This window comes from Lipotes vexillifer, unplaced genomic scaffold (assembly GCF_000442215.2).
Source record: "Lipotes vexillifer unplaced genomic scaffold, Lipotes_vexillifer_v1.1 scaffold299, whole genome shotgun sequence".
Lineage (NCBI taxonomy): Eukaryota > Metazoa > Chordata > Mammalia > Artiodactyla > Lipotidae > Lipotes > Lipotes vexillifer.
This window is the reverse complement of record NW_006784347.1, coordinates 3,003,662-3,030,499: the sequence shown is the minus strand read 5'-3', so window position 1 is coordinate 3,030,499 and position 26,838 is coordinate 3,003,662. Positions and strand designations below refer to the sequence as shown.

The 26,838-nt window shown below is 39.8% G+C and overlaps 1 protein-coding gene across 2 annotated transcripts in view; it reads left to right on the top strand.

Moving 5' to 3' along the window:
• Positions 1–26,838, top strand: part of BPTF (bromodomain PHD finger transcription factor) — a 131,735-nt gene that overhangs the window by 17,387 nt on the left and 87,510 nt on the right. For both annotated transcript variants that reach the window (XM_007456785.1, XM_007456786.1), the window contains exon 2: positions 14,020–14,842. In XM_007456785.1, the coding sequence (XP_007456847.1) occupies positions 14,020–14,842 (823 nt within the window). The remainder of the gene's footprint in view (positions 1–14,019; positions 14,843–26,838) is intronic.

The window sequence follows — 26,838 nt, the reverse complement described above, 5'->3', positions numbered from 1 at the left end:
TCAAAAAAAAGAGAATATTAGTTTTAATGTTTAGTTTCCTTTATGTTTTTTTTTTTTTTTTTTGCCGTGCTGCATGGCATGTGGGATCTTACCCCATCCAGGGATTGAACCCGTGCCTCCTGTGGTGGGAGCGCAGAGTCTTAACCACTGGACCTCTATGGAAGTCCCTACTATGTCATATTTTAAAGGGGTTCCTTGTTTTGTTTTTTTAAAAAGCCAGTCTTCTGACAGTGAATTTAGACTATTTACATTTAATATAATTTTTCTTTTGTTTTTCTTTTTTGCCTGTGCCTCACGGCTTGGCTTGCAGGGTCAGTTCCCTGACCAGTGATTGAATCCATGCCCTTGGTAGTAAAGCGTGGAGTCCTAACCACTGGACTACCAGGAAATTCCCATCTTTTTTTTCTTTTCTTTTTTTTTTTTTTTTTTTTTTTGGTTCCTCTGTTTCCCTTTCCTGCCTGCTTTTGGATTAGTTGAACATCGCCCTATTTTAATTTATTAGCTTTTTGGTTTATGTCTGTGCTATTTTTTTAGTGGTTCCTCTAGGAATTACAAAATACTTATCTACTTAAAGTTAGCATTTTATCCCTTTAAGTAAAATTTAAAAGTGTCACAACCATAGAGGTTCCCTTATCCTAGCCCCCTCCCCAATGCTACAAGTGTCGTATATATCTACAGTTGTCCCTCTGTATCTGTGGGGGATTGATTCCCAGGACCCTTGCAGATACCAAAGTCTCTGGATGTCAGATCCCTTGTATAAAGTGGCACCGTACAGTTGGCCCTCTGTATCAGACTCTACATACATTAAAGCTCCGCTAGATGATGTTACAATTTTTGCTCTCAGCCACTGTACATATATATATATATATATATATTTAAACTGTACATATTTTAAAGTGCTTAAGAGTTGAAACAACCTTTTTTTGTTGTTTTTTAATTTATTGTTCTTCCTTTATTCCTGAAAGTCCAGTTTTCACTCTGGTATCATTTCTGTTTCTTTTACCATTTTTACCATTTGTTTTTTTGTTGTTCTTTCATAATTGAGATTTTATTGGCTGTTTTGAGGATCAGTACACAGACATTTCAATTTGTACACAATTCTTTTTTTTTTTTTTTTTAACATCTTTAAGTACACAATTCTTAACATACATACCAAAACTCTTAAAAAATCATGTAGTTGTGATTCTTTTCTGAACAGTTATTCCAGTGACTTTCCAACTTAAAATTTGGAGGCAAATTTTCCTTGACAGGATATCAAGTGCCAGTATCTTCAAATACTGATATGCTGTTACATCATTAAGTCCCACTAATTCACAATTTAATATCACATACACTACATACTAAAATTGTCAGTCGTCTACAGCACATTAACAAAGTTACTAGAAGAGCTGGACTACCATGACCAAAGATGTTACAGAGTACACAGAATTCTGACCAGGAGAGCCAAGATCAAGGAGTGAGTGGTTTGCTTTAGGAAACTCTGTTAGTTTTCCTTCATCTGAAATGTTTTTATTTTGCCTGAATTGTGGAAGAGTATTTTTGAAGGATATAGAATGCTGGGTTGATATTTCTCTAAGCACTTTAAAGATGTCCCATTCTCTGCAGTTATTTGAATTATTGTTCTGTCATATGTAATGTTGTTTTTTCTCTTGCTGCTTTGTAGATTTTTCTTTAGCTATATGTTCTGGAATTCCTTCCATACTCCTCTGGCTTGCAGGGGCCCCTTTTCTTGATCTACTGGCTAGAAAGATGTGAGTTTCTTGTAGATTCTGTAGTTGGAGCCCTCCTTGAGGCAGGGGCCAGAAAAGGGGGGAAAAAAGTAAAATAACAACAAAACAGGGGATTTCCCTCATGCTCTTCAGCACACAGGGGACCCTTTTCCTCAGTCCTCTGCCTGAAAGACAGGGCTTCTCTGAGTTTTTTCTGTTCATGCTTTTTGCCGTAGATTCACTGTGAGCTTGTTCTATTCCAGGAGAGAAAATAGGGAAACAGACCTCTGCTTGTTGTTTGTTGTTGCCTCTTCTTCGACTCCCCTACCTGGTTCTTGTGCTTTTGCTTCCCCCCCCCCCCCCCCTCCATAATCCTTTGGTGATTGCTTTTTCTGTATTTTGTCCAGAGTTTCAATTGCAGTTTAGTGGAGCCATTATCTCCAGTGAGCTTATTACTCCATCTTGGCTTGGCTTTGGACCACATTCTTCTTGTGAGCTGCATAGTGTTCCCTTGTGCGGAAGTACAATATTATAGTTTTTTGTTTTAGCCAGTTCCTTACTGGGTGGACATTTAGGTTATTTACAGCTTTGGCACTGTTGCAAACAGTGCCAAAATGAATGTACATGTGAGTTATGTTATATGGTAAATTCTTAGAAAGGGGATTGCTAGATTAAAAGTTATGTATTATTCTGTAATTTTTCATAGATATTTACACATAGTATGCTTCTGGATTTCATTTGCTATTTTTAACTTTATTTTAATAACTATGATTGACCCATCATTTTTTTTGTGGAGGGGGGCTGCATGTCTTTTGTTATTAGGTTTTGGTGGCACTGTTATCCTGGTTTTTTTAAGAGGACTTTTAAAATCTTTTCTTCTTTTTCTGTCCTCTGGAATGTTTTGAAAACCATCCTGGCTGGGTGCTGTTTTAGGGGCAAGAGCTCGCTGACATCTTCTTCAGTTTCTCCCGTAATTATTGGTTTGTTTTCTGTTTTTTGATTTAGTTTTGGTGTTTAGTAATTCTCTGACAGTCATCCTTTCACTCAGGTTTTAGACTTTATTAGCATTCTTTTAATATCTTCTGTACCTGTGGCAAGTTCCCCTTTATCATCGCCAATTTTATTTATTGTGCTTGGTCCCACCTTTTCTTGATTAGGTTGGTTCTAGTTGGGCCCCCTGTAGATTGCCTGTCTGTCCTCTTTACTCACTCTTCTACCTCCTCTTTGTGGACATTTGAATTTGTGACCTGCATTCATGTTAGCTATTTAGTCAGTCTGCTAGAGCTGTTAAGGTTAAAAAGAAGTGTCTTAAAGTCTCCTGCTACTATTCTGTTTCAGTCCAGTTCTTGGATTTCTTATAGTTTTGCTTTATATTGCTTGATGCCAATTTATTTGGTTTATTAATTCAGGCAGCAGCTAATTCAGGAATCTGCCATGTACCAGGAAGTGTAATAAGTACTAGGCCTGAGAAGCCAAACAAAAATTGTCCTGGGCTTCCCTGGTGGCGCAGTGGTTAAGAATCTGCCTGCCAATGCAAGGGACACAGGTTCAAGCCCTGGCCTGGGAAGATCCCATATGCTGCGGAGCAGCTAAGCCCATGTGCCACAACTACTGAGCCTGAGCTCTAGAGCCTGCAAGCCAGAACTACTGAGCCCACGTGCCACAGCTACTGAAGCCTACGCGCCTAGAGCCCGTGCTCTGCAGCAAGAGAAGCCACAACAATGATAAGCCCGCGCACTGCAACAAAGAGTAGCCCCCGCTCACCACAACTAGAGAAAGCCCACGCGCAGCAATGAAGATCCAACGCAGCCAATAAATTAAAAAAAAAAAAAAATTGTCCTGGCCATTGTGGAAGTTGCAGTCTAGTGGAGGCATATGTTAATTGAATGAAACTGTAAGACTTTTAAGTGTGATAAAATACTATGAGGGAAAAGAGCTGAATGAATGAGGAGCTGGCCATTTGACAGAGTGGGAGAGAGTATTCTAGGTAGAGAGAACAGCTGTGGGGAGGCAGCAAGCTTTGCATGATCCAGGAGGCCAGTGTGGCTGAAGCAGAAAGGAGAGGGGGAGGCTGAGTTTGGAGCAGTAGGCAGGGCGCACCTCACAGAGGGCCCTGTAGGTCTCAGGAAGGAGTTTGGATTTTAATCCAAGTATGGTGGGGACTCACTGAAAGGCTTAAAGTTGGGGACTGGCACAATCATATTTACTTTTTATTAAGTTGTTCATAACTGTTATATCTTCATTGTAGACTGCATCCTTTATCATTACAAAATCTTTGTTCCATTTAGGGATTCAAAAATTTTTGCTTTAAATTAAACTTTTGTAACTCCTTTTTATTTCCATTTCCTACAAAGTGAAGTGTACCTGGGACATCCTGTTGAAAATAGTAGGCAGTTGGAAATAAGGTCTCTGGAGTTCTGAAGCGAGGTCTGGGCAGAGAAATGCATTTAGAAGTCATTGATATTTGGGTGGTAATTGAGTCCACTGATAACTGGGGGAAAGCAGGAGAATCTGCTGAGGACTAAACTTTGGGGAATTTGCACATGTAAGAGAGGTGTTTGGCAGAGGGACAGCTGGTCAGGGAAATTGAGTCCTGGGTGGCATAGGAAATTCAAGAAGGGTGTTGCGGCCAAATATGTCAGATGTTTTCAAAGAGAGGCTAGGTAAAACAGGTGGTATGTTACAGCACTTTCTATCCCAGGTATCGGTTGATGTTTACAAGTTTGCAGTTAATTTAATAATCTTATTTAATCTTACTCTGTATTTAGGCTGTAACATGATATGTCCTGTTAGCTATATATATTGAAAAAATTGAAACAAATAATTGAAACAATTAGAAGTAAGGAACTTTAGAACAGATTTTCTGAACTTTTTGCTTTAACTTTACATAATTTCAAATATGCAGAAAAGCTGAAAGAATAGTACAATGAACACCCAGTATACCCTTCTCTTGGATTCACCGATTTTTGTTGCTTATAAATTTATTTATTTATTTATTTATTTATTTATGGCTGCGTTGGTCTTTGTTGCTGCGCGCGGGCAGCAAGGTGGGGGCTACTCTTCCTTGTGTGCGCGGGCTTCTCATTGCGGTGGCTTCTCTTGCAGAGCATGGGCTCTAGGTGCGGGGGCTTCAGTAGTTGTGGCTCGCGGGCTGTAGAGCGCAGGCTCAGTAGTTGTGGCGCATGGACTTAGTTGCTCCGCGGCATGTGGGATTTTCCCGGACCAGGGCTCGAACCCGTGTCCCCTGCATTGGTAGGCGATTCTTAACCACTGCACCATCAGGGAAGTCCCGGATTCACCAATTTTTATAAACATTTTGGCCATATTTGGTTTCTCAGTCTTGTAAAATTTTCTTTTTGCTGAACCACTGAATAGTAAGTTGCAGACATAGTAGCACTTCACCTCTAAATACTTCAGCATATACTCAATACATTTAATTTAACATGGATATAACATTACATTGCAGATTTCCCCAGTTGCCCTCTGTTGCTGTTTTGTTTCTTTATCCAGGATTCAGTCAAGGGTCATGTATTGCTTTTAGTTGACATCTCTTTTGTTCCTTTAATCTAGAGCTCTTCTGTCACTTTTGGAGAGGGAAGGGTTCTTTTGTGACAGTGACATTTTTTCATTGTCCAGGCCAATTGTCTTTAGAATGTCTCACTGTTTGGGTTTATCTGATTGTTTTCGATAGAAACACACATTATATAGAGAGTTATGGGGTCTAGAAGTATGAAAACACTATAAATATTCTTCTTAGAATTAATACAATAAAAATGTGTGAGCCAAACTGAAAAATCTGCTGTGGCGTCTGGATTTTAGTCTTGGCATGACCTCACCCCTGGACCTCTAGTTTTGCTTCTGGGTATCATTTGTTGAACACATTTTTTTTTTTTTTTTTGGTTATTACAATAAAACGTGGTCTGTGCTCTCAGGGAGTTAACAAATGAGCTGGGAGCACATGAGTAATTGCCTGTAATAGAAATGCACTCACACTATAATGGAGAGCTGTACAAAGTGTCAGAGAAGCACAGTGCCTGGAGGCACAGGAGAGGATAGAAGAGGCCACATTTGATCAGGGCCTTGGAAAAGGTCTAGGATTTCTTGCAGCTTCAGCAAATTAAGGCAATATCTGTTAAAATGTACAGAGAAGTTTTTAAATTAAAAAAGCGAGAAATTAACAAATACAGATTGTGCCCCACGGTGCATATTTTAAAAACCCAGGCATGTAGAAAAGGACCCCAAGCAACAGTTAACACTTGGTGAGTATTGTTGCCAGTTCTTCCAAAGAGCTCAGAGAAGAGAGCATCCCTATAGACTCTATGAAGTAGAATTCTATTGTGGAATTCAAAGGAGTGGGAAGTTTTGCCTTAGCAACTGTCAGGTCGTTCAAATAATGTACATAGTAGCATAATTCTTCTATTAAGGTAGTAATCTGTCACATGGGCCAGAATCCTTGTTTAGTCAAGAAACTCTCTCCCTTGGGCTTCCCTGGTGGCACAGTGGTTAAGAATCCACCTGCCAGTGCAGAGGACACGGGTTTGAGCCCTGGTCCGGGAAGATCCCACGTGCCGCAGAGCAACTAAGCCCGTCTGCCACAACTACTGAGCATGCACTCTAGAGCCCTCGAGCCACAATTACTGAAGCCCTCACACCTAGAGCCCGTGCTCCACAACAAGAGAAGCCACCGCAATGAGAAGCCTGCTCACCGCAATGAAGAGTAGCCCCCACTTGCCTCAACTAGAGAAGGCCCGCATGGAGCAACGAAGACCCAACTCAGCCAAAAATAAAATAAATAAATTAAAAAAAAGAAACTCTCTCCCTTAACCTAGACTGTGTTGGAAATTCACTGACAAATTCTTGCTGTTTGGTTCTGGTACCCGCTCCCCACCCCTATGCAGACTACTTTCCATCCATAGCATTTTCTTCTTGTAGGCTTATTAATGTCTTTGATTAGGCTTCAGCTTCCTTTCACACCTGTCCTATTCTAATTATACCTTCTTAGGCAGCTTCTTGATTCTCTTGTTTGAGTTTCCAAAAAAGCCCCACTTTTTGCTTGGTAGTGGGAATATCCAATTTCGGTAAAGCTGTGATTTTCACACTTGGCTGCACATCAGAATTATCTGGGGAGAAAGATAAAAATACAGATTACTGAGTTTCACCTGGGGTTCTGTAAATTTGAATTGCATTTTGATACTCTACTTTTAACAGTTTACCATGTGATTTTGCTGCACTTCTGGTTTTAGGATGGATAGTTTTCAAGGCAGCATGTCAAACTTTAATGTGTACATGAATCACCCGAAGATTTTGAGAAACTGCAAATCCTAATTTTAGTAAGCCTGAGATTCTGACTTTATTTCAAGCCTCATAGATAATGCCAATCACATCTTGAGTAGCAAGCTTTGAAGGTAACTGGAATTAGTGAATTTCATCTGATGTGTATTAATTTTTACTCAACTGAATCTCAGAGGGATAACCTTTTTGAGTTCCAGGGCAGTGGTTCTCAAACTGTGGACCTCAGACCAGCAGAGTTAGTATCGCATGGGAATTGTTAGAAATGCAAATTGAGACTCTTTCCTAGTCCTTTGAATCAGAAGCTGTTTTAATTAGAATCAGCTCTCCAGGTGATTCTGATGTGCAAAATTTGAAGACCATGTTCTAGGACTTCTCAGGGTAGTCCTCTATTTATTTACATAGTGAGGAGTAAAAACACATTTCTGACATCTGCAGATAATGTAAAGACATCATTTTCTTGTGTAATTGCATAGGCTAGAGTTTGAAACTACTGATTCTTTCAGCAAAGTGTTTCAATTTTACATATATATATTCTTTTTCATATTCTTTTCCATTATGGTTTATCATAGGCTATTGAATATAGTCACCTGTGCTATGCAGTAGGACCTTGTTGTTTACCATCCTATATATAATAGTTTGCGTCTGCTAATCCCATACTCCCAATCCTTCCCACCTCCACCCCACCCCTGCCCCTGCTTGGCAACCACAAGTCTGTTCTGTATGTCTGTGAGTCAGTTTCTGTTTCAAAGATATGTTCATTTGTGTCATATTTTAGATTCCACATGTAAGTGATATCGTATGGTATTTGTCTTTTTTTTTTCCCTTAAAATTTATTTATTTAGTTAGTTTTGGCTGTGTTGGGTCTTCGTTGCCGCGCATGGGCTTTCTCTAGTTGCGGCAAACGGGGCAACTTTTCATTGTGGTGCACAGGCTTCTTATTGCAGGGGCTTCTCTTGTTGGGGAGCAAGGCCTCTAGGCACCTGAGCTTCAGTAGTTGTGGCACGTGGGCTCAGTAGTTGTGGTTCATGGGCTCTAGAGCACAGGCTCAGTAGTTGTGCATGGGCTTAGTTGCTCCGCGGCATGTGTGATCTTCCCGGACCAGGGTTTGAACCCGTGTCCCCTGCATTGGCAGGTGGATTCTTAACCACTGCACTACCAGGGAAGCCCTGTCTTTCTCTTTCCGATTTACTTCACTTAGTATGATAATCTCTAGGTCCATCCATGTTGCTGCAAATGGCATTATTCTTTTTTATGGCTGAGTAATATTCCTGTGTGTGTGTGTGTGTGTGTGTGTGTGTGTATTACATCTTCTCTGTCCATTTACCTGTCAATGGATGGACATTTAGGTTGCTTCCATGCCTTGGCTATTGTAAATAGTGCTGCTGTGAACATAGGGGTGCATGTGTCTTTTGAATTATAGTTTTGTCTGGGTATATGCCCAGGAGTAGGATTGCTGGATCATACGGCAACTCTATTTTTAGTTTTTTGAGGAACCTCCATACTGTTTTCCATAGTGGCTGCACCAATTTACATTCTCACCAACAGTGTAGGGAGGGTTCCCTTTTCTCCACACCCCCTCCGGCACTTATTATTTGTAGACTTTTTAATGATGGCCATTCTGACCAGTATGAGGTGGTACCTCATTGTAGTTTTGATTTGCATTACTCTAATAATTAGTGATGATGAGGATCTTTTTGTGTGCCTACTAAACTCCTGATTCTTTCAGTAAATATTAAGTATTCACAGCAGCAGAAATACACAGACAAAACTCCCTGCCCTTAAGGAGATTACATTCTAGTGTTGATGTTAACTACTAGTTCATATATATATTATATATATACATCCATTCATCCATAAGCAGTAGATAAAACTGTTTCGCATGGTTCCAAATTGTTTATCCTTTTGTAGCAATTTTTTTTTGGTAGCAATTTCATTTGTTTCGTGGTGTTGTTATGATTGATCCATGCTGACATATGTAGCCCTTGACTGCTCTATAGAATTTTATCAAATGGGGAATTCCCTGGTGGTCCACTGGTTAGGACTCCGTGCTTTCACTGCTGGGGGCCCGGGTTTGATCCCTGGTCAGGGAACTAGGATCCCGCAAGCCAAGCAGCATGGCCCCCAAAAAAGGATTCTATCAGATGAATGTTCCACAATTTAATCGTTCTCCTGTTGATGTACCTTTTGGTTGTTTCCAGCTTGATTGACCGCTTGCTTTTATACGCAATGTTCAGTGTTCTGCATATGTATAAGGAGAGTTTCTCTAGAGAAGTGTTTTTCTTTCTTTTTTGGTGGGGGTGGGCTGGGGTGTGGCTTGTGGGATCTTAGTTCCCTGACCAGGGATCAAACCTGGGCCCTCGGCAGTGAAAGCTCAGAGTCCTAACCACTGGACTGCCGGGGAATTCCTGCGAAGTGTTTTTCAAACTGTGGGCTGCAACCAGCATAATTTAAAAGCAGAAAGAGAATGGAATAGAAGGTATTGGAATGGGATGGAGGAGAAGATATTAGTATAAGAGTAGTGCTTTGTAGAACTTTAGTTTGGGGGTAGGTGTGTACTAGATTTAAATGTAAGATGTATTTCTTACTTTGGGTCATGGGCAAAAAAAATTCAAACCTTCCCTTCAGGGCTGTGTGCACAACCTTAACCTGACTGTTACTGAATTGCTCTCCAAAGTGGTGATGCCACTTTACAGTCCTGAGTGTGGTATACCGGTGTCTGTGTTGTTCTCCGTTCTTCCCAAAAGTTTGTTTGGATGGACTTTAAAATTTTTGTCCATTGTTGAGTATGAAAGAGTATCTCATTGTGGTTTTAATTTGCCTTTTCCTGATGGCTAGTGAGGTTGACGTTAATCCCTTTTTTTTTAATACAGGAAAATTAATATACTTTATCTGCTAGATAGTAGATCAGTGTTGAAAATGGTAATAAGTGTAATCCTCAGTGGTATATTATAAATACATTTCCCTGAATAGTTGAAATATCTTGACTTGCTAATACTAATGATTGACAGTTGAGGGGCTTAAGTGGTTTAATTTTATGAGTTTTCTCTTTATACACTGTAATCTGTGCTCAGTTCTGTAAACCCAAATCTTTGAATTTGGCAAAATGACCTTATATTTGTATTCATACAAGACCATCAGTAGCCATTACTAGCAGCATCATTTTATTGATTTAAATATTAATATTAATTTTTATATATTTGTATAGATACCTGCCCAATATTTTTCTTTTAAAATATTATAATAAAAGTATATGCATGTGGTATTTAAGAATATAAAAGGATAAAAAAATTAGTCTTTCTTTTTTTTCCTCCATTTCTCTTCCCTAGGAACAGCTACTTTAAAAAGATTCATATATGACCTCTTCGATGTATATACTTTATTATTGTTCTCTTTTCTCTTTTTGTTTCTAATTTTGTTTCTCAAATGACATTCTAGTCATTGTTCTGTAGATGGCTTTTTCATCTACTTAATAATATATCTTAAAGATTTCTTATTTCAGCACATGAATTTTACCTTATTCCCGCATGCGTGCTGCAACTAAAAGATCCCCTGTGCCGCAACTAAGACCTGGCGCAGCCTAAATAAATAAATTTTTAAAAATTGAATCGATTTAAACTCCCAATAATGCTTCAGAATGAACCGGCCAGTATTTAATGTGAACTTGTAAAAGTGCTCACATTGTTCAGTATGTATGTAGTTGTAGTTTGAATAGATACTATTTTGTGGTTTCCAGCTAGATGATAGAATGTAGAATTTATGAACCTTTGTTTGCCTTTCTTCCTTTTACCTTAGAAAGCTAACAGACTTTAGCTTAATATAAAGCTAAATGAACTGTTAAATATTAGAATAATACATGCTTATCCAAAATCTTTCAGAATTTGTGAAAGCTGATATTTTAAAATTAGATATCAAATTAAGTTAGACTACTATTACTAAGTTAATTTACTACAAAAGAGTACTATCAACAGTCTTTTTTTTTTAAACATTAACTGCTCTCATTGATAGTCTTGAAATAGCAATTTACTGAGTTTCTCATTATAAAAGGTTTGTATACAGTGTTGGATACTGTTTTAATCAGTACTCTTTTATTTGCAAGGAACAGAAAACCAACATGTTCACTTAAGCAAAAGGGGAGTGGTTTTTGGTCTGTGTGACTGGGAAATTTGTTTTTTAAAAATAAATTTATTTATTTATTTATTGTCTGCATTGGGTCTTCGTTGCTGTGCGCGGGCTTTCTCTAGTTGCGGCGAGCGGGGGCTATTCTTCGTGCTGGTGCGTGGGCTTCTCACTGTGGTGGCTTTCTTGTTGCAGAACCTGGGCTGTAGGTGTGCGGGATTCAGTAGTTGTGGCACGTGGGCTCTCGAGTGCAGGCTCAGTAGTTGTGGTGCACAGGCCCAGTTGCCCTGCAGCATGTGGGATCTTCCTGGACCAGGGATCGAACCCGTGTCCCCTGCATTGGCAGGCGGATTCTTAACCATTGCGCCACCAGGGAAGTCCTGACTGGGAAATTTGAATGACAGGTTCTGTCAGTACTCGTGAGTTATCAATACTTATCTCCCATTTCTGCTTCTGTCTCTTGTCCTTATTCCCTTCTTCCACAAGGGAGGTAAAGGTGGGTTAGCCACATACAATACAGCCTCTGGCCACCTTCATGGAAAGAACGAGCTTCAGAGCACTTCTCACTCAGCATCTGAATATAAAATCCCAGGCAAGACTCTCACTGGCCTGCCTTGCCAGTAATCAAGAGGTGGAATACTGTGCTTGGGGGCCCCATCAGAATCACATGGTGTAGGAGAAGGGTAATTCTCTAAAGGGAATGATGCTAGCAAATGCTTCCAATAAAACAAACGTGCCAGATCTTTCTTTGGCATAAGAGGTGGGTGTTCAGCTATGGAGGTGGAATGGATACCATGAATAGGTAAATTGTAGGGTAACAAATGATTCAAAGAAGGCTACGAGAATTCAGAAGAGTTTGGCGGAGTTAGAATAGTTTTTTGGAGGAAATGGTACCAGAGTTAAATCTTAGGGTGGTGGTGTTATGTTCCACACCAGTTGGTTTCTTTCTTCGTAAGGTCACTTTTATTCATCTTTTTCTTCATTCCCACAGCCAGACTCTGAATCCAGGTCTTTATCTTCTGGATAGTTGCAGAAGATGCCCTGTGTCTGGTTTGTTCCCCCTGTCCTATTCATTGTATACACTGAAGCCAGAGAAGTCTTTCTGGAACATTCTTCTCATGTCCCTGCCCTGCTCAAAAAGTCTTCATTACTTCATTCAAAGCCATCAACCTACATTACTGCCAGAATAAAGTGCTGTACAAATGCCTACACCTAACATTTACGGATCCATGTTCTGATCCTAGAACTACTTTTCCAGCCTTTCCTTATGTAATCCTTTGCTTGGACTCTGTTTGACAGCATTTTGCATAAACAGCCGAGAGGAACATAGGGACTGTTTCTATAAGCAGGTTTGTCTCATTTGGTGACTTGTGTTTCTTCTCTTGCATTTGAGGGTATTCCTCTAGTGTCAGTCTTCCCTTTAATCCTTTTCTGCTTTCTCTCATTTATACTTATGCAAATGAGGCCCAAATAACTTCCAGAAGACAGTGAAATGGACTGGATTACTATCGTGATGCTTATTACTAGCATGGTGATTCTGTGATTTAATTGAATCTGTGAAAACTGCATCTTTGTAGTAGATGGATATTTGCTGAGATGGAGGAGGTTTCTTACGATGTAGGCTCACCAGCAAAGTCTGGCCCAGAGTGATCCCTTGGACTTTTTTCTGCAGAAACTAATGGATATAATCTTATTTGGAAAATCTTTCCAGTGAATGAACATGGGGGGGTGCATTGTATAAAAGATCTTGACCTTTTATATTCTTTAGCATACTTTCTTTTTCTGGTGCCCTGTACCCTTTTAGTTTGTACATGATGAGAGTTCACTAGATGTGAGGAGGGCACAGCAATGGGGAAGGGAGGAGGCAGTTAAGAGGTGACCAGCAACCCAAAACCATAGTTAATAAAACTTAGTTAATAAAACAATTGCACAAAAATAAATTTAATGTTAATTGAACTCACAAAAAGTCTGCTATTTAAAAGTACATTTCCTATTCTGTAAATATCATTGGAAAGTGTAATAATAATAATAATGCAGGCATGGGCATGGCAATTCTGGAGAAAATTGTTTCTTTCCATAAGTTACTTATTAATACCTCATAGACTTGTTCAGAGGATTAAATGAGATCTGCTTGCTTGTTATGAACTAAGGTCTCAAATGCTATATATTGATACATTTACATACATATATGTTCCTGGACTGTACATTTCATAAATTGGCGAACAGGCACGCCTCCTGTTGCTTAATTTACAGCTAAAAATTATAATCTGTTGTCTCTTTCCTGAGTGAGCCGCGCTCCCCGTTTTGCTCCCAGTGTTGGAACCCTGCTTCTCTTCTCTCCTCCTTACTCCTGCTTCCTTTCTGTCTCAGCCCTAACCTTGTGCTTCACTGTGGAGCTCCCCATTACATGGCTCTCAGGAAGAGCTGGCCAAGGAAAGGGTGCGCTGCACCAGAGAACTTCCTGTCTGATTGCTGAGAGGCATTTCTTAGTGCAGCTGGCACCATGTGAGATCTGTTACGCCTGTTCTCTTCTTTGGAGATGTCTTTTTCTCATTTATGTTCTTGTCAGATCTTTCACAAATGCACTGTTATTTTTTATCATGGTTACCTGTAAACCAGTTAACCCCTCTAGGTAATTGAGAACTGATTATAATTGTAATTTTTTTTTTTACTTCTGGTTTGTGATATAATGGGAAAACTTTAAATTTAGATTTTCTATAGACTTAAAGATTAGAGCTAAATCATTGCTTCTTGGTATTATTTTAACTTGACAGTTTATTAGAAAAATAGAAGTATGCTTATCTCTTTTGGGGGGTATATGTCCAAATAGGAAAACCCGGAAAATCCTTAGTTTGTAGAAATGATGTATTGATCTGTAATTATACCATTTCTTTATTTACAGGTAGGCGAAAACCGAGAGTACATCGGCCTCGTTCTCCAATATTGGAAGAAAAAGACATCCCACCCCTTGAATTTCCCAAGTCCTCTGAGGATTTAATGGTGCCTAACGAGCATATAATGAATGTTATTGCCATTTATGAGGTACTGCGGAACTTTGGTACAGTTTTAAGGTTATCTCCTTTTCGCTTTGAGGACTTTTGTGCAGCTCTGGTGAGTCAAGAGCAGTGCACACTTATGGCGGAGATGCACGTAGTGCTTTTGAAAGCAGTTTTGCGTGAAGAAGACACTTCCAATACTACCTTTGGACCTGCCGATCTGAAAGATAGCGTGAATTCCACGCTATATTTCATCGATGGCATGACGTGGCCAGAGGTGCTGCGGGTGTACTGTGAGAGCGACAAGGAGTACCATCATGTCCTTCCTTACCAAGAAGCAGAGGACTATCCTTATGGACCAGTAGAGAACAAAATCAAAGTTCTGCAGTTCTTAGTCGATCAGTTTCTTACCACAAACATTGCTCGTGAGGAGTTGATGTCTGAAGGGGTGATCCAGTACGATGACCACTGTAGGGTTTGTCACAAACTCGGGGATTTGCTTTGCTGTGAGACCTGCTCAGCAGTGTACCATTTGGAATGTGTGAAGCCGCCTCTCGAGGAGGTGCCAGAGGATGAGTGGCAGTGTGAAGTCTGTGTAGCACATAAGGTTCCTGGTGTGACTGACTGCGTTGCTGAAATCCAAAAAAACAAACCATATATTCGACATGAACCTATTGGATATGACAGAAGTCGGAGGAAATACTGGTTCTTAAACCGAAGACTCATAATGTGAGTAAATCTGGTCTTAAATTTTTGTATGTATTTAAAATTAAGCCAACTTCCTTCATGATTGATGTAGAGCTGTGCTGCTTATGTGATGTAAACCTTGGTGATTTAATAATGAGTTGTACAGTTTAATAATTTCTAACTTGAAAGAATATGTACATTAAAACAGTTTTTAAAATTGTAAGGAAAGAAGGGTGTATGAAAAAAAGCAAAATACACACCATTGTACTCAATGCCTAGGATGGAAAGCAGAACGTTACTTACTAGGTGGGATGCCACATGCCATTGTGGGCCCTTCCCCCGTTAGATTCCCTGCAGCCCACCATGAGGTAATCTGCATCCTAACTTTGGTGTTAGGATTTTCTTGCTTCTCTTTTTAGTTTTACTATATTTGTATATAAAATGGAGCAGCAAGAACAAGGAAACTGTCTAAGGAAAGATCAGTGCTGCCGTGATTGGTTGCAGCCTCCCAGGAGAAGCCCAACCTGAGGGTTTTCACGAGATTCTTCCGGGCAGGACAGTGGGAAGGGCGGGAGGAAGTCTGGGGAAGTGAGGGTGCTTGGCAGGGTTGTAGTGTGGACTTGGTTTTGGACATCCTGTAGAAGTATGGTCAGAGGGAGTGGGTTACTTTGTATTTTCAGCTTCTAAAGCTTTTCTTTTTAAAATATTTTATTTATTCATTCATTCATTTGTTTATTTATTTATTTTCTTTTGGCTGCGCTGTGTGACATGTGGGATCTTAGTTCCCCGACTAGGGATCGAACACCCTGTACGCCCTGCAGTGGAAGCGCGGTGTCTTGACCACTGGACCACCAGGGAGGTCCTCAGCTTCTAAAGTTTTCAAAGCCTTCTTCAAGCTCTCAGAATTAGGTCAAATCAGAAAATTTGTGGTGAGATGAAATGAAAGAGCAGGCGTGGAGAGGAGAGAAGGAACTTCATCAGCACATGGTCAGGCCAAGCCAGGTACAGAGAAGTATCTTAGCCAGGTCCACCCTTAGTTTTTAAAGATGGTACAGAATAAACAGCGAATTTCAGAATTTTGTACAGTTGTCTTCTTGTAGTGTTGCTGTTGAGAAATCTGAATCCATTCATTGATTCTTTGTATATAACCACTTTGGACTTACCTGGAAACTTGTAGAATCTTCTCTTTGCCTTTGGTGTTTTCTGCAGTTTTCGAGTGATAGGGCCTTGTGTGGGTCTGTTTTCATCCTTTGTGTGTGTGGTGGGCACTTGGAATCTGACAGTTGAGTCAGTTCTGAGAACTTCCCTTGAGGACTTCTTCCTCTCCTTTTGCCTGTTGTATTTATCTTGAACTATTACTTTATTGAATGTTGGGCTTCCTATTTTGGTCTTCTGATTTTATCTTTTCACTCCAGTTTTCCTCTTTGTCTTTGTCCTCTTTGGAATGTGCGTGCACGTGCGCGCACGCGCGCGTGTGTGTGCGTGTGTGTGCGTGTGTGTTACTCAATTTTTCTAGATTTCCTTATCTTAGTCTTTAAGCCCTACTATTTATTTTTTCTATTCTATCACATTTTTATTTTCTAAGAGCTCTTTTGTTTTTAAAATCATCCTCCTTTTTAAAAAATAAAATAAAATCTTAGTTTTCTATTTTCTGGAAATAATAATTTCTCTTACTTTCGAGGATGTTATTGATAGTTTTTTCATGTGTTTTTCCCCACAGTGAATGGTGTGTTTCTTCCAGGCTGCTTCTTCCTGCTGTGTGTATTGGTCTGTCTCTTCCATCCTCAGATGTCTATTAATCCTTAATTTTCTACTCCTGATTAGCACTGCGGGTTTATACAGCTGATTGGAAGTTCTGAGCAAGTGTGTAGGCCATATCAATTTTGAGCTTAATCGTTGGGTGATTTTCTTAATCTTTTTTCTTGGTGGTCCCTGATGTCACTCACTATCATTAGTCCTTCCTTCTGAGCTGGTCAGGTGACCCAGAGAGGCCTTCTCTGGTGTTCTGCTTGGAGCATGAAGGTTTGGCTGGCTGGGTGGTGGAGGCGGGCTGCATTTACCATGCACACCGCATTTACTTTGTACATAGCCACTCAGTACCTTGGTTTTCTGTACAGTACCTTTGTTCACACCTGCGCCTGGTGTCCCCTGGTCCAGAGAACCTCACTTTTACCTCCTGTAGAGACTAAACCTTTAGTGGCTTGAAGTGGATAGATAGGTGGCCTTGGGATCTGCTCCTAAAACAGCTTACAAGCGCTTCTCTGCTGTCAATACTCCCCTCCTCATTTTGGTGATTGTTGGTTCTCAGCTCCACCCTTTATGTTTCGGATTGGGCTTTCTTGGCTCTGGTTAAAGGCGGTTATCACTTGTCCATTTGCTTTCCTGCTTCCAAAAATTTTTTTGTTGTCTCTCTTATTTTCTCTAATCTTGTAAGTTTAAATCTTTAAAAATATTTCTTTAGTGGTTTTAAGAGGGTTTCAAGAGGGAGCAAACTGAGATGTGTGGATTCAGTCTACTACCTTAATCCAGAAACTGATATGAGAAACAGTATATGAAGTTTTAAAAGTTTTAAATATACAAAGTATATTTTGTGTGTTTTGGTTTGGATCAGTTATTTTAAAATTTTGTATAATTTTTTTTTTTTTTGCCCCCGTATCTCCCAAATATCTGGTTGTGGTGTTTATTGTGCCACCTTTCTCATATCATGCTATGGAGATGTAGCATGGAAACTTGTACTGGCGAGGTCAGTACAAATGGAAAGATAACTGTAACCATATTTTGGTTTGAAGTTTAATGCAGTCTTTCATTCTATGTGAAAAGTCAGTGAGACTGCCTTTCAGGGAGCCTGGTGCTTGTACTCTCTAGATGTTCAGCACAGCAGTTTACAGACCCTATCCACTCAGTCTCATGTGCCTTCCCGGAAGGTCTCAGAGCCATCAGGATTGCTGTGAACAAATCAGGAAGTAAATGAAATTTATTCTGTGCTCCTGTTCTCCCATTCTTATGTTCCCTTCCCTATCCTGCCTTTCTTCACCCTTTTTGGATGTTCATTCTCACTGCCTCTCACTTCCTTCCCTGTGCTGCTGTTTTGGGCCCCAGACATGCCAAAGGTGCTTTGTCCACATATAGGTAGGCCTTGACATCTGTAATGTAAGGCTTATCACACAATAATCAGTGGTGTAGGCCTTGGTGTTAGGGACCTATAGGTGGAACTAGTTGCTGATGGGTTAGTAATAACAATAGCCAACATCAACATTTATTCAGCACTTAATATATGCTGTACAGTTTTTTTGTTTGTTTGTTTTTTGCTTTTTGCGTATTATATTTACGTAGAAAAAAAGGAAGTTAAAATTTCAACAGCTTTTTTTTTTTTAAACAAAAAGTATATCCCCAGCCAGGAAAATGGGTAAATCTAGAGAGATCCTCAAGGAGTCTATTAAACTGTCAACTTGCCCTACGGACAGTAACAGATTTAATTTATCATTGGATTGAAAACTTCATTTTTATATAACCTAAATAGTAAATTTGCCTTTTCTCTGAAAATTTTATACACAATTTTATAACCTTCAAAAATGACAATAAAATCAAATTATGTTTATAAATTTTTGTTATTTCAGTATATAAGAACCTTTTTCTTTCTTTTTGACATTTACGGTTTCACAATATATATCTTAAATTTGTATGTTTACTTTTTTTTTTTTTTTGTCTTTATCCAGGTCATTTATTACTAGACAGTTGTCATACAGAGTGGTTAAATATTAAAGCTCTGAAACTAGCCCTGGTTTGCATTCCTGGCCTCGTTAATTACAAGTTCTGTGTCATATTAAAGCACCTACAACCCTTCTAAGCCTGATTATTTTCACCTATAAAATGAGAATTGTCATTGCTTCATGAATTGTGAATGCTTGTATGTTTATTTATTTATAAAATTTATTTATTTGTTTATTTATTTTTGGCCGCGTTGGGTCTTTGTTGCTGCATGCGGGCTTTCTCTAGTTGCGGGGAGTGGGCGCTACTCTTTTTTGCGGTGCGCAGGCTTCTCATTGTGGTGGCTTCTCTTGTTGCAGAGCGCGGGCTCTAGGCGCGTGGGCCTCAGCAGCTGTGGCAGGTGGGCTTAGCAGCTGTGGCTCGTGGGCTCCAGAGCGCAGGCTCAGCAGTTGTGGCACACAGGCCCAGTTGCTCCACGGCATGTGGGATCCTCCTGGACCAGGGCTTGAGCCCGTGTCCCCCTGCATTGGCACACGGATTCCCAACCACTGTGCCACCAGGGAAGCCCCTGTATGTTTACATTAGTAATCAAGACACTATTTGTGAAGTATACCTAGTATTTTTATTATTCTGTTATTTACTTTAACAGCTTTATTGAGTTGGGGTTTTTTTTGTTTTTTTGTTTTTGGTCGTGCTGTGCTGCTTGTGGGATCAAACCTGTGCCCCCTGCAGTGGAAGCACAGGGTCCTAACCCCTGGACCACCAGGGAATTCCCTGAGCTGTTTATTAATTTATGTATTATAAAATTCTATTGTTGTAGATGTACAATTCTATAATTTTAGTAAATTAGCACTGAAAGTCCCACATCCCAGGAAACATTTTCTTCTAAGACAAATCCAAGTGGTTGGTTACTCCACATTTCAGTCATTCTGAAAGTGGTCTCATATCTGTTTACAGTTAATCTTACTCTCATTCTCAGCCTTAGAAAAATCACTCTGTTGTTTGTGTAAATTTGCCTTTTCTAAACATTTCATGTAAAAAGAAACATATAATAATTTTATTTTGTATCTCAGTTCTTTCACTTAGAATAATGTGTGCCTTACAGTTTTCTAATAAGCATTTTGTATATACATTTTTTTCATTAACCCTCACAACAACCCAGTAATGTGGGTACTATTTTTGTACATTTTATAGATGAAGAACTAAACTCAGAGAAGTTAAATAACTTGCTCTAGGACTTGCCCAAGACTCTATGGCTATTAGGAAGTAGGACCTAGAATTTTTTTTTCAGGACCTATTTGTAAGAATATTCTCTTTTCTTGTTTCTTCTTTTCTTTTTTTTGGCCACACTGTGCGGCTTGCAGGATCTTAGTTCCCCGACCAGGGATTGAATCCGGGCCATGGCAGTGAAAGCGTGGAGTCCTAACCACTGGACCGCCAGGGAACTCCCAAGAATATTTTCAATAGCCAATTTTATACTGTAGTCTAGTTTCCAAGCCATCATCTTGAGAAGTCTGCAATTCGCCTTGTTTTAGCTGTTAAAAGCAATGCTTATAACTGGGGGGAGAAAGATAGTATAATGGTTTTGGCTCTGTTGGGACTGGGTTTTTCTGAGATCTTATAAATTTGAAACACAGGCATTTTTAGAAAATATGACATAAATTAAGTGATGTTTCAAAAAAGTCCTGTTTATTGATAATTCAATATCAGTATATAAAACAACACTCAGACAAGTAGAAGAGAAGACCCTTTGAATGTGGTTAAATAGGTGCAAAGCTTTAAAATTACAGGAGTGAAAGGACTTAAGAAGGTACCCATGCATGGATTTGTGGTACATTACCAATGAAATGAAATAATCTACTTTTCTAAATTGAACAACTTCTTTAAATTACATGTTTGTCAGGGAAACTATTCACTTACATTTATTTGCTTTAAAAGCTTTAGTCATAATCTCTAAAACTGCCTTTCTTATTGCATAATAAAGTACACAGAATTTAATGAAAATCTCAGATGAACAAGTATGATCCTTTTTTTCATGTGTTGTGACATTTTGACTATTTTCTTTGTAAAAAGTCAGATACAAAGAGTTTTTCAATTTTTAAAAATATTTTTTTATTTATTTGGTTGCGCTGGGTCTTAGTTGTGGCTCACCAGCTCCTTAGTTGCAGTACGTGGTCTCCTTATTTGTGGTATGTGAACTCTTAGTTGCAGCATGCATGTGGGATCTAGTTCCCTGACCAGGGATCGAACCCAGGCCCCCTGCATTTGGAGCACCACCAGGAAAGTCTCTAAATATCATCGTTAATAATAATTGTTCCTTGTGAATAATTTGAGTAAATGTGAAAGATTTTACATCATTTTAAAATTTAGATCAAAACAATTTCCGTTTAAGCGCCCCCTTGTGGTAGATGATATGTGGACTCCTGATGGAAGTTTTGAAACCATTGTAAATTGCTCAGCTTATGTTATGTGGAGGTCTGGTATGTTTTCCCTGGAAGTCCAGAAGCTTAAAATGATGGACTTATTGCCCAAGGGGGTTCTGTCTAAAACAAAGTCTGGGGCAGTGAACACTTTTTAATTGTAATGCTAATAGTTTATAGAAACTATTTTCCTCTTATTGCTTTTATTTGTTTAATACTCATTTAAAGATATGTTATTTGAATAGGTTAGGGAATAAAAGAAAAGTTCTTAAGCATCAGTTTATAGTCTACCTGAGGAACCAGGATACTTACTGAGCAAACAATTTAGAGATCAGTTTCAATCTGTTATGTAAGAGGGCCAGTCTTTCTTAAATATTGCTTTCATTCTATCAATCCTTTGCTCTCAAATTGGGACTTCTAGTAAAATAGGAACTGCCAGATTAGACTAGCACCGTTTCCTGTCACTGTCTGTTCTGAATAAAATTACCTTGAACACAGCATTTTAAAACTCTGCATTTTTTCATTTTCCAGATGAACTAATTTATGCTTTTTAACCTGTACAGCTTTCCACCTGCACCTCCACGTTCTAGCCATAAGCCACCTATTTACTTGCTGACTCAGTTGCCATCAGACCTACGCCTTTAATCCTTCTGCCTGTGTCCAGTTCTGCATACCAGCAGCCTCCTGGACAAGTCCACATAGCAGGCACCTCAGATACAACATGTCTAAAACTGCATGCATCACTTGCCCCCATTACCTACCCTTCATTCAGTGTTGCCATCTTAGTAAATGGGGTCACCATCCTACTGGCTGCTCAAGCTAGAAACCTGGGAATAGTCTTTTGTCCTATGTTGTTTGTTATACATTTTAATTACCTCTTAAATATTGAATCCATTTCTCTCCATTCTCACTGTCAACATCATCTTGATTAGACTAGTTAAGTAGTCTCCAAACTGGTGTATGTGTAACTCCCCAATTCTATTCTCTATTCCATAGCTGGATTATTATTATTTTTTAAAAAAAATATTTATTTATTTATTTATTTTGGCTGTATCAGGTCTTTGTTGTGGCACACGGGATCATTTAGTTGCGGCATGTGAACTCTTAGTTGCAGCATGTGGGATCTAGTTCCCCGACCAGGGATTGAACCTGAGCCCTCTGCATTGGGAGCGTGGAGTCTTAGCCACCGGACCACCAGGGAAATCCCCATAGCTGGGTTATTTTTAAAACAGCCATTCTGATCGGGTCTTTTCCCCCCAAATTGAAAAACCTTTCAATTACATACTTCCATTTGCTCTTAACAGAAAGTTCACAGATCCCTAATTTTGTGTATTTATTTCTTTTGCTTCCCACCACCCAAAACAAAATCAATAAAAAGCAAACTAAAAACCCTCAAAGCCTTTCGACTAACTTATCCTTCAAGTCAGCCTATTTATGCCATTTCCTAGGGCTTTTTCCCCTGAATTTCTTTCCCTCTTGTACCGTGAAACACATCTTTTTTTTAAAACACCCATTAAACTTGTAATTATTTGTTTTAAGGTAAATATCATATACTTCATCAGATGAAGAACATAATAGCAAACCCTGCAGATTGCACCCACCACGTGCTGTCAGTGTTCGAAGCACTTTGTATGTTTTATCCTCACAACAGCATTTTGATGTAAGTACTGTCACCCCATTTTTCAGATGGAGAAGTTGAGGCAAGAGAGAGGTTAAGTAATTTATCCAGTATCATACAACTAGTAAGTGGCAGAATCAGAATTCAGTCCCAGGCATTGTGACTCCAGAATGTGTGTTTTTAACCTCCTTGGGCTGCCTTTAATCTCTGACTCCTGAACCGCATTAGTTTCCTGTGGCTGCTGTAACAAGGCAAAGTGAGAGATTAATTTTCTCACAGTTCTGGAGGCTAGAAGTAAAAAATCAAGGTGTCAGTGGGCCCACTCCCTCCAAAGACTCTAGGAAAGAATTCTTTTCTTGCCCTTTCCAGCTTCTAGTGCCCCAAGTGTTCCTTGGCTTGCTGGCAGCATAATTCCAATCTCTGCCAACCTCTGTCTCTTCAAGAAAGTCTAGGCCTTTTCTGTCAAGTGCCTCAAAATTCTTCCAGCCTTTTCCCATTTCCCAGTTCCTAAGCCACTCCCACGTTTTTAAGTATCTGTTGTAGCAGCACTTCCTTTCCCAGTATCAGAATCTGTTTTAGGGGACTTCCCTGGTGGCGCAGTGGTTAAGAATCTGCCTGCCAGTGCAGGGGACACGGGTTCGAGCCTGGTCTGAGAAGATCCCACATGCCGTGGAACAGCTAAGCCTGTGTGCCACAACTACTGAGCCTGCGGTCTAGAGCCCACAAGCCACAACTACTGAAGGCCGCATGCCACAACTACTGAGCCTGCGCTCTAGAGCCCACGAGCCACAACTACTGAGCCTGCGTGCCACAACTACTGAAGCCCTCATGCCACAACTACTGAGCCTGCGCTCTAGAGTCCGCGAGCCACAACTACTGAAGCCCGTGCACCTAGAGCCCATGCTCCACAACAAAGAGAAGCCACTGCGGTGAGAAGCCCGCACGTCACAACTAGTGAAGCCCTCATGCCACAACTACTGAGCCTTGCGCTCTAGAGCCCGCGAGCCACAACTACTGAAGCCCGCGCACCTAGAGCCCATGCTCCGCAACAAAGAGAAGCCACTGCGGTGAGAAGCCCGCGCGCCACAATGAAGAGTGCCACAACTAGAGAAAGCCACAACTAGAGAAAGCCCACGTGCAGCAACAAAGACCCAATGCAGCCAAAAAAATAAGTTAAAAAATTAAATCATAAAAAAAAAAGCATGAAATCAAAGTCTGTTTTAGTTTCCTAGGGCTGCCATAACAAATTGACCATAAAATGAGTTGTTTAAAGCAACAGGAATTTATTCTCTCGCGATTCTGGCGGCTAGAAGTTTGAAACCAGTGTCAGCAGGATTGTTTCTTTCTGGAGGCTCAGGGAGACTCTGTTCCATGCCTGTCTCCTAGCTTCTGGTGGTTGCTGGCCTTCCTTGGCATCTCCTGGCTCATAGGCAAAGGCACATCACTTGAATCTCTGCCTCCATCTTCACATCACCTTCTCCATGTGTCTCTGAATCCTCTCCTCTTGTAAGGATAGCAGTCATTTGATTTAGGGCTCACCCTAAATCCAGAATGATTTCATCTCAGGATCCTTAGCTAATTACATCTGCAAAGACCGTATTTCCAAATAAGGTCACATTCTACGGTTTCAGGTGGACATACCTTTTTGTCAACCCACCACACTAGCGTTCCTCACTCTTATTAGTTTCTGTGGGTTTGTTTAGAAATGAAACTCAAAACGTACTGTTAGTCATTAACCTCTTACTTATCTTGCCTAAGTAAAAGCCAAACAGACTTTAAAATGTAGGCACATAATCTGTAAGTTTGCTGTTAATTGTATTTTTGGCCCATATTTTCATTCCATTCTGTCCTCCGCTGTGACTTCAGGGAAGCCAGGCCAGTTTGGGTGTGCAGAAAGAATGTTGTAGAGACAGAGCTTCTGTAGAAACCAAATTCTAACCCCATAAACAAAGGTACTTACAAATTGATGTATATTCATCTAGGAAAGCAGTTGTCACTTTTACAATTAGATAATCTTGGTTATATAAACTGTAAATGTGCCCAAGTACATCAATATTAAAACTTCTTTGAAAGCATTAGCTGTCATTGTTCACTCAGTTTTGCTACTTTATGCTTTTGATGAATTTATCCTTCTGTAACTTCAAGAAGAAAAAAAATGGTCATTGTTGAGTATTATCTTTGATGAGCAGAATGAAAAATAGAGCTAATTTTACTTTTTTTTTTTTTAATATATATTTTTGGCCGCATCGGGTCTTAGTTGCGGCATGTGGGATCTTTCGTTGTATCTTGTGGGCTTCTCTCTAGTTGTGGCATGCTGGCTCCAGAGCGCATGGGCTCTGTAGTTGCGGCATGCGGGCTTAGTAGTTGTGGGTGTGGGCTTAGTTGCCCCGCTTCATGTGGGATCTTAGTTCCCCAACCGGGGATTGAACCCGTGTCCCTTGCATTGGAAGGTGGATTCTTAACCCCTGGACCACCAGGGAAGTCCCCCAATAGAGCTGTTTTTAGAGGGACATTGACAAAACTGTACATTTAGGGGAAGAATATCAGGGTAGTGACGACTGGAAAACATGCTGTATGAGGAATAAAGTATTTGAGCATGTTTGGCCTGAAAAGAAAAAAAGTGGGGTAAAATTATAGATGTTGTGAAAGAGTTGATGGACTGTGTGTGGAGGAGGCATTAGGTTTATTTCAGAGAATTCTAGCAGGCAGAATCAGGATGGATTGGTGGAAACACTAGGTGTGTGTCATCTCTTAAAAGGAAAAAACTTTCTAACAGAGCAGTTCCAATCTAGAATAGACTGCCACCATATAAAGTTGTGAATTCTCTGTTAAGATGAAAATTAAGATTAAAATTAAGTGTTCTCCGCTAAGATGGAAATTATGCAGATGCCAGCATGGGCTAAGTCAGTCAACTGATAAGGACCCTTTTAGTAGCCTGTGAGTTGCTTGAAAAATTGGACAGAATGTCCATTTAATTAAATTTGTTCCCATAGCATCTCACTTTCATGTAGAAATCTTATGCTCATGAATTGTTTTCTACCCAAAAAACGTTTTTATGTAGAATATTTTTCTTGTTCCATTGAAATTTGTAGATATTTCTGAATCAAGAGGAAAAAAGCAAATAAGGAAAGAATTTGATATCTTTAAACAGAGGAAAAATCCTTAAGATTGAAATCTTAGAAAACAAAGAATTAGGCTGTCCTGTGACTCTTGTGCTCCGTCAAAGCTCACTATGTACTTTTTATTTATTTATTATGTATTTTTGGCAGCATTGGGTCTTTCTTGCTGCGTGGGCTTTCTCTAGTTGCGGCAAGCGCAGGCTACTCTTAGTTGCGGTGCGCGGGCTTCTCATTGCGGTGGCTTCTCTTGTTGCAGAGCTCAGGCTCTAGGTGCGTGGGCTTCAGTAGTTGTGGTACGTGGGCTCAGTAGTTGTGGCTCATGGGCTCTAGAATGAAGGCTCAGTACTTGTGGCCCACGGGCTCAGCCACTCCACAGCATTTGGGATCCTCCCGGACCAGGGCTTGAACCCGTGTCCCCTGCGTTGGCAGGCGGATTCTTAACCACTGCGCCACCAGGGAAGCCCCCTATTAATCTTTTTATTTAGAGGATTCTGACATCTTTAACATTTTAAATTGGAGTAGACCGTTGTTATCACTCAGTCATAAAAAGTCAGTAGAAATACCCACTGTAGAGTGAAATCTAGAGCAGCTTAAAAAAATGATTTTCAGAAATTTTTGTAAAAAGCTTCTAACAGAAATATATTAATATCATATGTCAGCAGATGCTGATTTGAAAGAGGGAAAACAGGGACCCTTTATTAATCTCTTTTTCTTTAAAATTTTTGATAATTTTGATATCCTTTTATTTATCCATGATTTAATATATCCCTTCTTTGTTCAGAATTATTGAATGTCTCATTCCTGGAATTCTACATTTTAATTTATTTACTACCTTACTAGTAACAATAATATTTTCTGTGTATTGATCACTAATGATGTTTTCCAGACACTATGATAGATGCCTTATTATAATACCTTTATTTACCTTATAGTATCTTACAGTGTCCCTCAAGACAGGTACTGTTGTCCCCATTTTACCAGTGAGGTGAATAAAATGTCTCAGAGGCTCAGAGGAGTTGTGTCTTGTCCCTGTTCACATATCTCATTTAAATCCATATCTTCCTTAAAGTGCTCTTCTTTCAGCTTCGTGAGTTTGCCTTTGAGCAGACAGGAATGTTAGACTCTTTCTTGTTAGGTACCTCACACACACTCCTGAATTCTTCTGAATGAGAG